Source organism: Sinocyclocheilus anshuiensis, unplaced genomic scaffold (assembly GCF_001515605.1).
Source record: "Sinocyclocheilus anshuiensis isolate Anshui unplaced genomic scaffold, SAMN03320099.WGS_v1.1 scaffold978, whole genome shotgun sequence".
Lineage (NCBI taxonomy): Eukaryota > Metazoa > Chordata > Actinopteri > Cypriniformes > Cyprinidae > Sinocyclocheilus > Sinocyclocheilus anshuiensis.
In genome coordinates this window covers 1-15,176 of record NW_015537965.1, presented here as the reverse complement: position 1 = coordinate 15,176, position 15,176 = coordinate 1, and the positions used below count along the sequence as shown (strand labels likewise).

Sequence of the window (15,176 nt, the reverse complement as noted above, 5' to 3'; positions counted from 1 at the left end):
CAGTCTGTGAGTCAGAACAGCCGGCATTGTAGTCTACTCTACCAGGATCAGGAAACGGTCTGAATATTTGGGTTGAAGTGTTCTGGAACCAGTGGCGGTTCTACATTGAATTACACCCTGGCCGAGACCCCCTACAAAATTCTGCACAAACAGTTATATTTTATTATAACAACATAAGTGAAAGAGAAAATTATATTTCTCAATTGCACAAATCCTTCATTAGAACATTTGAAAAACACACTTAAGAGAATCCAGTTATTTAACTATTGCAATTACAACAGGAAACACACTTTTTAAGGTGCACAATCTCCACCTCCAACATTGCCAAAAGACAAGAACACAATTCTGCACAAAATATGACAGTATAAGTTATCTAAATATTATCTTAAATATACATTATACACTGTATCTAATTTGCATATTAATGTGTTCTTGGAGCAACATTTAATGAAAAAAGAAGTGTAATAATTGGAGTAATAATTGGCAACATTTTAATAATAATATCTAATATTTCATAGGAATATTGATGTATAATTTATTTCCATATTCACTTGTTGTGTCTCCCAAAATGCCTGATAAACATGATTTAAGTCCTGATGTCCTCTACAGTGGACATGTATGAAATCAATGCCCTGTTCTGTAACAGAAAGTCATTTTTTGATTTGAAACCCCATAACGTTTTGACATAACGTCTGAGATGTTGGTTTATGAAATACAATTTGAAAAGTAGTCCGATTTAAATTATAATTACACAGATTTGAAAATTCCGTTGGCTAATTACAGGGCCTAACGTTACCCCAACTGATGGAAATAAATAATAACTGAACTTGTAACAGTTTTGTTGCAAAGCACAATATTATGGTGAAATTAGATCTCGTGTTTGTTGAGTTAAAACCGAATTATTGTTGTATACACTCCAAAGAGAAAAGAAAAATTGAAATCGCATCATATGACCCCTTTAAAATATCTTTTCATTTAAAAAAAAAAATCAAATATCAGTATTCAATATTTTATGTTTAAAATATCAAAACAGCTTTAATGCATTTGTAACTGCAGGTTAAAACATTCATGTCCTGCATTAATTTGACTCAAAAGATGATGCACACTTTTAGAAAAAAATGGCTTTATAAAGGTAAAAATGCCCATAAAATGTAAAAATCAATTTAAATTTTTTGGAAAAGATTAATTTCTATCACTGTTGTGAACTGATCACCACACAGAATATGCAGAATATCAAAAACTTTAGAAGTCAGCTGTCCAGGGTAGTCCTTATCAACCTGATCCTTATCAGATATCAGCACAATAACACACTCAGCTAAATGCTGTCTATTGTCTAATTATCGTTATCGATAAAATCCCAGAAAATATCAAGATATATTTTTGTCAATATCGCACAACCCTAATATATTTAACGTTTTGTTTAGGAAAAAATTTTAATAAATATGAGAATCCCTCCACGTCTCCGCGCAGCACAGCAGTGTAGCACACATTGATCGGCACATCACAGTCACAGACAGGCAGAGAGCCGCAGAAGTGAAGCCCTCCCTCTCTTTTCAGTTGTGTTTGTCTTGGTGTGGAGGTGAGTGGTGATGAACAAAAGACTAAGCTACCTGTGCCTCGAATTTACAGTTAATTACCCAAAAGACAAAAGGCAATTATAGTTAATTTGTCTTGCTAACATCCCTGACTCATGCGAGCTACCATTGTAAGTTAGTTAGCTAAAGTTTAGCTAGGTTAGACCAGTGCGCGTTCTGTCTGTTCTCTTCCATCTTTATTTGACCCTCTAACTCTAGCACTTGTTATAGCACTTGCATATCATTGCTCTTTTGTTGATTTTGGTTGCTTCCATTATCCTCATTTGTAAGTCAAAAAAATTTCAATAAATATGAGAAGTGCCCTTTTTTCCACTTGAGCCCCTGCCCCTCAAAATGTCTGTGCACGTCCCTGCTTCATTGACTCCATCAAGGCTGCATTTTAAGTGAATATTTACCTGTTGTAATGACTTCCTGTCTATGCATTGATAAATGTTCCTGCTTTGTGATCTCGCACACTACCATGATCTAGATCTCAACTCGAAAGTCGACTGGCTTTAAAGAGTGCTATCTCAGCTTTGTCAAACAGCTGTTTTCTGCACTATATACTGATCTGCCACTTATCCTGTGGATGTCTTTTCACTATCCGCATCATCTGAAAACATCTCGTCAAAAATGGTGCTGATATTTCTCTCACTCGCTCACTGAGGACTTGATTTGATTTTGTCTTTGATTTCTTTCCCTTCCTTTCCTCCCAAGATTGCTCATTTCCTCTCACGGTCGATCACTGAGAATCAATTGGAAGCCAATGTCTGACTGTTTCTGCTCATTCTTGTGTTTAAAACAGTTGTCAGCATGGACAGTCCAGTGCACTCCTTTAATTTTTTTTTATTTTTATGGTAAAAATCTCATTGAGAACATAATCATGTACACTGTTTGAGATAAGATAATATATGACACCCTTATTCATTTGTCTGGGTAGAGGTTTGTCATTTATTTTATCTTAAATAACCATTGCAACCTCATAGATAAGTATGAAGTTTTGAAAAAAAAAAACAACAACTGTAAAAAGTGCAATTATTTATGTTAGAAATGTTGATTTGTGTATAATAATCCAAAAGAGACAACATTTTATGATTCCTATTATGCAGTACATTTTCCCTTGATATGTTAATATATTCAGATCAAATATGAAAGCCACACATCTTACGGAAATCATGTTGGTTATTATTATTATTATTATTTTATGTATGTTTTTTTTTTTTTGCAATATCACAATAAAGTGAACATATTATCAAAATAAATATAAATAAAAGCAATATTTACTTTGGTTGAAGCAGATTTTTTTTTTCTATACAAAATTGAAGGTATATATTAAATATGTATGTATTTTTTAGCACAGAAGGTATAAGGCTTAACAGTAATGCAACAATAAGCCCAATACATCTCAGTTTATACCTATTAAGCCATGTTCTAATATAGTTTGCCACTGTCAATGTTGTGAGCCTGATAATGACTTGACTGAATATAATGTCGATCCTGCAGCTAGAGCAGGCTATTATTTTGTATCATAAATATCCCATTCATAAATAAGTATAATATTATTTTCATAACAAGCACATAACGTTGAAACTCATTGTGACCCTGACAAAGTACATTCTCTCAGCGCGGAAACCCCGCCCCTCTCGCCCGCTCGCAGCCAATGAGGAGTGGGGGAGGCTTGTCTCTGAAATAAATTAGATATGTTCATGGTGTGTATGGGAAGCGTCGGGTTTGAGCATCCGACATACGCGCAGCTGCACAGAGTGGACCTCCGGAGTCTACATTTATTTAGTGCTTCTTGGACACCGGGTTAAGTTAATGTGTCGACCGAGTGGAAACAGCAGACTTTAATCGCGTCAATCGTTGATGGTTATGGGATTGCTTCACCGTAACTTCCAATTCACAAGAGACCTGTCTACCTGGAGAGAGAAGAGTGAAGACAGAGCGACCACTTCTCCTCGCTATAGTTTTTCTTCACCCGGATTATACGGCACAAGACGTTGGAAATATAATCGATAGCGGAAACAGAGAGTGGGATGCTTGGTTTCCAGGGCTCTTCTCGCTTCGCGATGATGTTTAAAACAAGTTGAACTGAGCCAAATTTTCAAAGGTCACCCTCAACAATCTCCCTATGCTTTGCCTTTACAATCATTTGCTTTTAACTGTAGAACTGTAGAGGTTGTTGACTTCAGTGGTTGAAACATCGGACACCTGGAGAAGGTAAACTTATAATAAATATGATTAAATTAAACTACAAGTTGGCTATAAATATAATACAGTATTTAAAATAATATATAATTTAAAAACGAATTATAATCACAAGCATGATCTTTACATAATCCTTTTATTTGCGTTAGAGAAATGCATGTGACTTAATTTTACTGTATTGATGAGAAGAATGTTTCTGAAACACAGTATGGCTTGAAAATGGCTGAAAATTACAATATAATATATATTATGCGTATGTATGGAAATATATTTGATGGCTTAAGTCTATTTTTATACTTTATATCAGAGGATTTTAATTTTTAAAGACCCTGGGACCCCCTGCCAAACTGCCAGACGACCCAGGGATCTCCATATAAAATATGCTATTTTTTCCCGGTAACATGTTATAATAATTTTCATTAAGAGCAATAATGACTAATGCTACATTATATAGTGCTTAACAATAGTCAGAAAGATAAAAATTAGTTAAGAATTAGAAATGATCAAGTATATAATTATATATTGTCTCCACAGACCTCATAGTCTTTAGGAACCCCAGATTGAAAACCCTGGAAAAATGGCATTGGCCTGGAAAAACATTGAAAATGTATTTACAGCTGCGTTAGAAAAAAAGTAGGTGTCAGGAAACTGTTATAGGCTACACACTTGAATTTACTGTATTGTCTTTGTTGTTTCAGAAGGCGAGGAAAGTTTGGAGAGAATGTCGAGTCGCAGGGTGAAGCATGAGCTGCCAGTGTACTGATTTTAGACTGGCGTATCTGATGAGTCTATGGGTGTGTGTTGTACTAAGCCTTCACTGCTGGGTTCTAGCCCCTGTGGTAGCCTCCCATGATGCCGCTGGTCCTTTTGGGTGGCTCCTTTCAGATAAAGGGCCTTTTCATCACTCACAAGAATTTGCAGAATTTGTGGAGCGTTATCAGCAGGGCTTCACAACCAAATATAAGATTTACAGGTGAGTTGGATAATTACTTCTGTTATTTATTGCCACTGGTGTGTAGAATGTGTTGGAATTTTTCATGGTATGCAGAATTATATGGTGCTTTTCATTTATTTGTACACATTTTACCACATAACAAAGTTAACAAGAAACTTTGATGGAGGCAGGCTTGGTTTGTTTACTGGTGTGTAAACTTTAGATTAGAATAGAAAAGAAACTTCCATATACAAATTGCCACATGCCTGTACTGATGGAAATTGTTGGGTATTTTTGCTATGCAATATAAACGAAACCATGTATACGTTTATATTGCATAGCAAACATCCCCCAAAATTTTATATATATATATATATATATATATATGGTATTTTTGGTATACATATATACGGTAAATATGTATGGACGATATGGACTGGGGGAAAGTAGTAATTAGGTAGTAATTCAAATTTTTCAAATATGCTAAAATGTTACTGATGGATGTTAAAATATTTTTAATATGCTATAATGTTACTGATATGCTGGGTGAACAATGTGTTTCACGAGGAGTCACTTTAAGAGTTTTTAAGAAACTAGACAACTGTTTTCAAGTTCAAAGTGTGGTTCGAAACTTTTAATACCAGATTATTAGTTGCAACTGATGTGAGGTGAGGTGTTGCGGGAACTTGTGCTGTGTTAGAGCTGAGGATTAGATGAAGTGATAAACAGCCCAAAAGGGGAGGAGAAAAAAAGCGGGAAAAGTGTTGGCTGAACTGAACCTGACTGACACGCTCATTTGGCAGGGCCGTTGGACCACACTGCCAGGCACAGATGGAGATGGCAACATTGGGGTTAGTCAGTATGTCCTCTCCTCAACATACGTGTGTATCTGTGAATGCTCCACTGGCTTTATTTTTTTTGATAGAGGCATACTATAGGAGTCAACAAAAGTACAGTTGTGCTTTCTCAATGTCAGATCTCCCCCTGCTGGTGGAAACCTGCAGCTCGCGTGCGCATGTGTGTGTGCGTGAGTCTACCTGATTTTACTTTGCATGCTAGACAGGGCTCCTATCCCAACATCCCTTGTGCCTGAATGACTTTTAAGTACCTTGCTTTCACACTGGCAGTACAGAGAGGGACAGGTTTGCATCTGCCACAGATCTGAATTGAGAGATAATCAATTCTGCTTCCTGGCCTCTTAACACTCTTTGTCTTGTATGAGACATTTGAGAAATGATAATGATGTGTGACATTGGAACAGTTTTAGGCATTCTATCATCTCTTCTTTGGTCTTTTTATAGACTACTTTGAAATTCAATGTTGTATTGGTTTGTACACTGAGAAAAGTGTAGAAGCAAGTTTCACTCAGAAATTGGCTGTAATTTTCGCAAATAATTACAAAGAAATGATAATACGTTGAATTAAGTGTGAAATTTTGAAGTAGAATGACTGAAATAGTATTTTTTTGTAAAATGTTCTCCAGTCATTTTTATTTATAACTTCGAAAACTCTCTCTCTCTCTTTTTTACAGTCTAGCGCTGCTTTTATATTCAGCAACTCAAACCTGTGTTCATTACATGATCACAATAAATCTTGAGCCGCTGTCCCACCTGCTTGGTTGTAAAATCTGAAGTCTGAATAATAAATCCCTAAAATTCTCGCCTCAAAATTGTACAACATCAGCATCTGCAGTTTGTTTGCGTTTGCGAAAACACACCTACTGTATTTTGTTAGGAACTTGCTTGTGTTAACAGTTAGGTGTGTGGTGACATAGATTGAAGGTAAATTTGTGTCAGATGTTATATTCTCATTCTCCCCATTTACCTTCCGCCAAAGGTTGAACAGAGCCCAAGGGTACAGTAAAGAGTCAGTCAAAGTGTCTATCCTTCCTGTCAGATGCATGAAAGGGATCTCATAAAACACCAGACATATGCTGCCTGACAAGTGTGTGATGGGAGGGTTCTGCACGGGAGGATGGGTGGGTGAGGCGGACAACGAGCCGATGGCAGCGGAAAAGGTTGCCGGAGCAGATACGTGCTCACTTGTTCCTCCCAGAGATGCTAATAGCGAAGCTCCACGAGCACAAGGCTTAGCCAGAGCTGTGTGAGCAACAGTGAAGATAAGCAGTAATTCTCCCACGCAAACACTGTCTTGCTGAAGTTTTCCTGCACTCTGGAATGGGACTTGATGTGTAAAGTCGACAGAGCCTGTGATGCTTTTTACATCTGAATTAGACAGGACATGTGTACTTTTGATCTTTTACTGGAATTAAAAAAGTATTAGGAAGATTTAAATGCATCTTATTTAAAAAAAATTGGTTGTGTTTAAAATATATGCTAGTGTTTTCAGATGCTAAATGGCATTGGCCACATATTTAAATATCTTGAATTATGTATACAGAGCAGGAGAGTTGAGCTGTATGGCTTTAATGTCTGCTTTTATGTGCTCGTGTTGATGATGGTGCTACAGTTTATTACCTTTTTATTAATTAGTAAGTCATTACTTCAGTATACAAGTCTGTATATATAAAACTGTAAACAAAAGAAGATATTAAGGGATTTAAGGAATATGGTAAAATCTATAAACGTATGGCTCACATTTTTCAATATTAATGTAATTAATCTTAAAGTAAAATTGTAAAATGCTTAATTAAAAACATATATAACCATAGCACATAGCCAGACCGCTGCTTATCCAGCTTTGAATAAGGACCATGTTGAATAAATCAGGATTTCCAATTAAGAAAGCATCTGAAAGGGTTTAAGAGGAATAAATATAATTGAATTATTATGCATCCTAAAAATATGTACAAGTCATAAGTGTTATTAATGCCTGAAGCATTAGAGGTCTATTAGCCTCCGGCCTCTTCAGAATTTAAATAGATTTAGACGGAAAATGTTTAGCCTAACGACAATAATGTCTGAAGATTTTCCATAAAAGCCTCAGATCATTGATTGCTCAATTAGTGGCTCTATACTTTGTGCTATTTTAGAGGGATATTTAACTTAATGCAGTCGTGTGTGTGTACTGTGTACAGGACATTACTGACAGCTAGGTTCTGTAGAAATTCTTTGAACTGCTCTTATCAAACGACTATATCTTGGTGTTGTCCTGGAAATCAAACTGGAGCAAAGACTGTGATGTTCACCGGTGTGGAATTTCAAATTAAACACATGAAGGGCTTCCGGTATGGCATATTTGACAAGTTTTTTTTATTTTTTATTCATGGAATGAAATGGTTGCATTGCACTCCTCTTCTTTACTGTTGGATTTATTTTGTCCTTATTATATTTCCTGCACCAGTTATATGTTATACAAGTCAAGGAGAATTTAATTTAAATCCAACAGCACGATATTGCTTTTACAAAGGTTATTTGAACAAGAAGTTAATTTCGAATAACTCACATTTTACAGACAATATGGTCAGTTATTTTGTTTATTTTTGCATCACCAAGGGAAGTAGTTCCAAAAGCAATCAAATCAGCTAGCAACTTGGGTGAATTATGGCAATCTTGGGCTTCTTTGCATTTTTGACCTTCATACCAATAAATAGGACTTTATCATACAACAACCCAACTAGAATATGCGGTAACATTTAATTTGTAGCCTTTATGTAGAATGTACATTCTAATGCATTATATATTTTCATAAATAATTGTAATGAAAGTTAAAATGCACTACAATATTTGCAGATTCCTTTTTTACATCTGAAATTGGTTGTTTGCCATGTGCTTTACTACATTATACTTTCTAAAAGTGTAACAATGCATAGATAATGTATTATAACTGTGGTTATAAGTATTCATGAAATCACACAATGCATTATAAGGTGAGTTACAGGACATAATTCATGCAAAAATGCAAATGTGCATTCATGCTGGTCACATATTATTAAAGCACAGTTTGTGCTGAATATAGTGTAATCAGACTGTAGTCATTAATATGTTATAAGTAGCTTAAATAAATACAAACATCAGGGCATGTCAAAACATCTCCAGCCCCCCCAAAACACGAAGAAGGCTAAAATACTTTTTAATAAATGATATATAAAAAATGTAAGTAAAGTATTACTGAATACTAAAGCTATCTGATAAAGCTATCATAGATCAGAAATGTATTCAACAGAGATTGGGTGTCCCAGAATACCCTAATTCACCCTATATAAGAGAACAAGAGAAGGTGGGTGGGAGTGTGTGTGTGTGAGAGAGAGAGAGAGATCAACAGAAGGAGAGGGAGAGAGAGATATCAGGCTAGTAGCGTCAGGCCCTAGCTAATCGTCTCATTATTTATGTTTCAAGACATGTATATCCCCTGAGTATGCTTGCACTTGCATTGGAAACACAATCAAGGACAAAACACCTACTGGCTGCTCGGTCATTGCTATGGTAGATTGTTTTCCTAGTTCAGTTTATCAGGGCCAGAGCTCGACTGAGAGAGACGAGCTGTTGGACTTCCCTTATGGGAATTGAATGATGGAAGTGCACAGAGGTGCATATGTTAAGTCATATCTCACAACTGACAGGAGCGATGATGACTTGGGCTTTGATGACTCAATATTTCAGCATGAAGAAATACTCTTTGAATATAGCGAATGTCCTTTGTTGACCAATTAGCTCTAAATTTAGGTCCAAAAAATTTATTGAGTCCTAAATGACTTATGCAGTGGAATGATTGAGGCCTTAATGAGCGTGTTTACATCAGATTAATTTTAGCATGAAGAAGTGTTTGATAAACACAACTAATGAGGTGTAGCCTGAGCTCTCAATTTGCCTCAGGTTAGTCTTGAAATAAAAATCAAGTTAAGACAACAATATGAAAACAGCTGGTAGTTGGCAATAAACCAGCTACTATAATAATTTTATATGACTTTTGAAATTAGAGCTGTTAAAAAGGTTTCATTGAATGTTTTGTTAGTATTTTTGTTTTCATGTTAAAACATCTAGATGTTGTTCATGATGGAAGACTATGACACAGTATATACATTTTTTAAAGGAAAGTTACAAAATACTTATATTTCAAATAAATGTTGTTCTTTTGAACTTTCTATTCATCAAAGAATTCTGAAAAAAAAAAAAAGATTTCTGAAGGATCACATGACACTGAAGCCTAGAGTAATGACTTATAAAAATTCAGCTGTAGCATCACAGGACCAGTTTGTTTAAAATTTAAGTATTTTAAATTGTATAAATATTGCTGTTTTACTATCATTTTGACCAAATGAATGCAGCTTTGGTAATTAGACTTCTTTTGAAAATATCTTTTGAAAGAATTTTTAAAGGAACAGTTCACTCAAAAATAAACATTTGCAAAATAATATACTCACCCTCAGGCCATCCAAGGTGTAGATGAGTTTGTTTCTTCATCAGAACAGATTTAGAGAAATTAATTAATTAACATTACATCACCTGCTCACCAATGGATCCTCTGCAGTGAATGGGTGCCGTCAGAATGAAAGTTCAAACCGCTGAAAAAAAAAACATCACAATAATCCACAAGTAATGTATTGCATGTGTGTGTATAATGTTGCAGTGTTGTGCATCTACTGTACATGGCTTTCTCCGTGAATGCTGACAGACTAACAGGCTCTCAATCAGTGACTGACACCTTTTGACATGTTTCCGTGCAGCAAGCATTCATTACATGAGAGTTTCTAGATTTATGGACTGCTTGAGTTGCAGCCTGACACAGATAGTCTTAGATACAAATGCCATCCATCCTTGCTGTGAGTGTGTTAACCGATTTGTAGGTCAACGTAGTGAAATAACAGCCTCAAACATTATTAAAAATGCAAAAGAACATGCACATATATTTTCAGTGCAGAGTGCAAATTCAGATGAATTGGCTTTCGCAGATACAAATGATCTATGTAATGTATTGCAAGCTTACAGAGTAAATATTACTGTTCAAAAGTTTGGGGGCTGTAAGATTTGTATTTTTTGTTTTTATCTTAAAAGGCTCTTCTTACCAAGGCTGCACTTATTTGTTCAAAATTACAATAAAATAGTAATATTATTAAAAAGTAATAGGCTATATTCCTGTGCTAAAGCTGAATTTCCAGCAGACAGTCTTTGTCAGATGATCCTTCAGAAATCATTTTTAAAAATGCTGATTTTGTGCTCAAGAAACATTTTTAATTACTATAAAGGTTGCAAACAGTTGTGCTGCTTAATAGTTTTGTGGAAACCATGATACTTATTTTTTTTCAGGATTCTTTGATAAATAGAAAGTTCAAAAGAACAGTCTTTATTTAAAAGAGAAATCTTTTAACATTATAAAGGTCTTTACTGTCCTTGCAGAATAAAAGTATCACTGACCCCAAACTTTTGAACAGCATTTATTTGCATACATCTGCATTTTGTTGCCTGCACTTTTGAATTCTCTCTTTCCCCTTTTCTTCCACTTGTATAAAAAATTCAAAACTGTGGTGGGAAGTGCCTTCTGCCATGTCAAAAATGATCCAACTTTTAAAAACGGGTCTTGAGACCCTTTGATTTCTGTTCCATTCCATTGCACTTCTAGGTTAACTGTTTTGTACTTCTTGCTTTCTGTAAATGTGGTTTGGTGAGGCGTGATACCTACAGTAGCATCTGTCTGTGAACTCGCAAAAATATTAATATCATAGTTCAAACTAGATGGATGGAAAATCCTGTATTACAGAAATTACATATGGAATGGAGCATGATTGATTGTTCCAATTTTATTTTTTGTTAATTTTTTTTATAATTAATCACATTACATTTTTAGCCAACTTGAAACTAATTAGTTTAATAATCGAATGTAATTTAGCTTAACACAAAACCTTTTTTGCCAAATCTCATTTAGAGCGTGTTGCATAATGTTGCATAAATCCGACTCATTCTTCTTAATGAAGACAGAATGTAAGAGTCATCCAGATGTTTCAAACACAGAGCTGACATTATAACAAGCTGGTCTCATTTGCTTGTACTGTGACATTCTCGGTTTCCCTTTGGCTTCAGACTGCTTCCTCTGGAGCATGTTCTCACCGTTGACTCTGTGTAGCCGTGGGTCTCTGTGGGGAAGTCTGGCAGGTAGTTCTTCAATATGCCTTCTCCTGCTGTGAGGCTGTAGCGTGGGCTCAGTGGTGGATTAGCCTCCAGCTCCATCCATAACTGTCCATCAAGAACTTTTGTTCTGACACAGTGTCGATCATACTTTCTCTCTCCATTTCGTCTCTTTCTGTCCCTCTTCCCTTCCATTTGTCTTTCTCTGTCTCATTGTCTTTTCCACTGTCAATAAGTGTCATCTGTTATTATTTAGATACACACTTAGCAAGCCATATTCTGTAATATAATATATAGGGTATAATGAGGCAAAATGACCCCTAGGGTATGCTCTGCTAAATTTTGACATTTGTGACAACATTTGTCTGAGATTTATTCATCAGATCAATTTTCAGGTTAGAGATTTGCATACAGTATTTTCAGTTTGAGTCAGCAAAATTTATAAAATGCAATTAATTTTAAATAAAATCATTTACTATTTTACATTAATAAAAATTAAAATGATTGTTAAATGCACATTGTTCTTAAAATGCCTTTCCCCAGCTTCTGTAATCTTGTTAGGGTAGACTTTTATATTACAGTCCTGTTGTAACCTTAAGCCATGTAGTTACCTTATATTACAGTACTTTCTTAGGTAAGTACACTGCAAGTAATTGCATGTACTGTAAAATAAAGTAGAGGAAAATATATATTAAAAAGATTAAAGAGAAAAATAATTTCAAAATGAAAATTCTCCTCAAGTTGTTCCAGACCTCAGTTTCTTTCTTCTGTTGAGCAAAAAATAAGATATTTTGAAGAATGTATAACCAAACAGATGGCAGTAGTCATTGACTTCCATAATATGGGGGGAAAAGACTATGGAAGTCAATGGCTACCGTCAACTGTTTGGTTACCAACATTCTTCAAAATATATTATTTTGTGTTCAGCAAAAAAAAGAAACTTTGAACCAACTTCAGGTTGAGTAAATGATGAAAAATTTTCATTTTGGGGTGAACTATCCCTGTAAAATACTAAAATATGAAGGCCAGCGCTGACACTTTGTGTTTTGCATTCTGCATTTCTTAGCTAGTATTTTCTTTTACCATACCAAATTAATAGTAACATAGTAACATAGCAACTCAATATAGTGATGATCATTCTTTTAAAGTTTTCTCTATATTCTGAAGTATTAAATAAAGTTGCAGCGCTAAAAGTTATATAAGGAACATTTAACTGTATTGTGCTGAACAGCTTTTGCTGTAAATGACAGACAGAAAAAGGATAGTGGCAGCTGATTTTCTCAAACAAAATTCCATCTGTTCTCATCGAACTGACTCCTCTTACCATTTATCCGTGAAAGAAAGAAGCTTGCCATTGTTACAGATTAGTCCCAGTCAGCCCATCTTCAGTGCAAAAGTCAGAGGAAAAAAACAAAACAAAACAAATTGCACCATTATGTAGAGGACAACAGCTTTTAAAGCAGTCCAGAGTAATTCCTAAAGCTGAAGTTGGAAAAAAATAAAGAGAATGCATAATATGATTTGAATTGCAGGCACGGAGGTCATGCAGTCATCGCATTTTCTCCTCAGCAGGTCTTAACTGAATATGCATTGTACTCAAGCTGCGTGAAGGTTTCTCAGACCCCTCTTTAAAAATTATTTTTTTTTTTAGTTTGGGGAATATACAGGATGGCAATTTCAAAACAGCTTAAACTGTACTGTGGCTTACACTGAACCAGATATTAAAACAAACTCTCCCAGCTGTTGAAAAAGTGATGTTCAGGATTTCTCCCTCCTGTGTCTATTGTGGCTCAAATGAAGGACATTTCCAAATAGGGTGTATGTGTGTGTGTTTTTGCGTGACCTTGCAGAGAGTTTGGGCGCTGGAAGGTGAACAGCCTGGCTCTGGAGAGAGAGGACAATGGCGTGGCTCTACCCCTCGATCCAGAGTTCATGCAGACCATCAGACAGTTGGGCCGCAGACCCACCCTCGGTGCCATTACCGAGAACATTATCAGGAAATATGGCACACACTTTCTGCTTTCAGCTACACTCGGAGGTACTTGAACAAAGCTGACTGTTCATTTACATTTATGCATTTTGGCAGACACTTTTATCTGCCTTTTTTTATTTTTATTCTACTTCCTTCTTTAACCACACATCCATTCTTCAAAACCCCCACTATTCAAAAACATTTTAGCCAAACCAATGTCTGCAAATGCGAACACATGAAAGTCTAGAGCTCTGACATCTGTTTTTGATATCTGTGAATTAAAAAAAAAAGAGATTAAAAAACAAGTTTTAAAAAATGCCACAGTTGTAACACATGGTCATTTGCACAAACATTAATTACAAAGACATCTGTCGCATAAATCTACAGTACTTTCTGGTGTCTTTATATATATCTATATATTCTTCTATGTGCATCATCCACACACTGCTGAACTCAATAATTCACTATGTTATTTGCGATTAAATACTTCATTCGTTTGACAGCCGTATTAATAAGATTTCATTAAAAACTTTAACATGAAACTTTATCTTTAATTGATACATTTTCATATATACTCATATTCATGAACTACGCATCTGTACAGCATTATGTAAAGTTTAAACAGGATTTAAATGACAGTTTACTTTCTCATTATTTATAAGTGCTATCTTTTATTTGGTAAATTGTCCATTTTCTATTCCCTTCATCTTAGACATTCACTGTATATATAATTCCCTTGCTTCACTTTTCCTAACATAAATTTTAAATACTTTTTTTTTTACTTTATGAAGCCATTTTCACCAGAATTCCTCACTCTTTTATGTTGCTTTGCCCTGTTGCAGGTGAGGAGGCGTTGACTATATTTGTGGACAAGAGGAGGCTAAGCCGGACGGCGGACCTGACTGACTCAAATGGCACGGCTGTGACTCTGGAGGCCCTGCACCAGCTGGCTGCCTCCTACTTCATAGACAGAGAGAGCACTCTGCGCAAACTGCACCACCTCCAGATTGCTTCCACTGCCATCAAGGTAACCCTGTGGCCTAGATGCGCACAGACCTGGGGACCTGACCCCCCGTTTGAGTGCTTATTTTTGGAAAGGAGTTGCACTTGAGCTCGATTGTTTCTATTGTTTTGCAGCTGCATCATTCGGAGATCAAAAGAAGTGGGTTAAATGTTAGAGAAGCACAGCAGTTTTTCCTTCATTTTTGTTCTTGGTTGTAGAAATTATGAGGTATTAATGAATCACAGGTTTGAACAAAATGATGTGTGTGCGCAAAGAGGAGCATTTGATTAAGTTAAATTGTGTTTGAAAGGCACTGTTTTTTAAACACATATTCAGGTTTAAGCTCTTTGACACATCATATATCAGTTAACCCAAAACAAGTTACCCGTAGCAAGCAATATGTGTCAGGTCAGTGATTGTGCTTGAAACAGCAGCCCACATACTCTGCACTAAATGAGTTAAA

General features: G+C 35.6%; 1 protein-coding gene across 1 annotated transcript; it reads left to right on the top strand.

The window, feature by feature from the left end:
- Positions 1 to 3,346: 3,346 nt before the first annotated feature.
- LOC107667983 (BMP/retinoic acid-inducible neural-specific protein 3-like) lies at positions 3,347 to 14,737 on the top strand (the record flags this gene model as incomplete). The annotated part of the gene is made up of 4 exons (XM_016459719.1): positions 3,347 to 3,794; positions 4,484 to 4,755; positions 13,589 to 13,776; positions 14,553 to 14,737. Coding segments are annotated over exons 2-4 (603 nt in total), but the record flags the coding sequence as incomplete, so codon positions are not given.
- Positions 14,738 to 15,176: the final 439 nt, after the last annotated feature.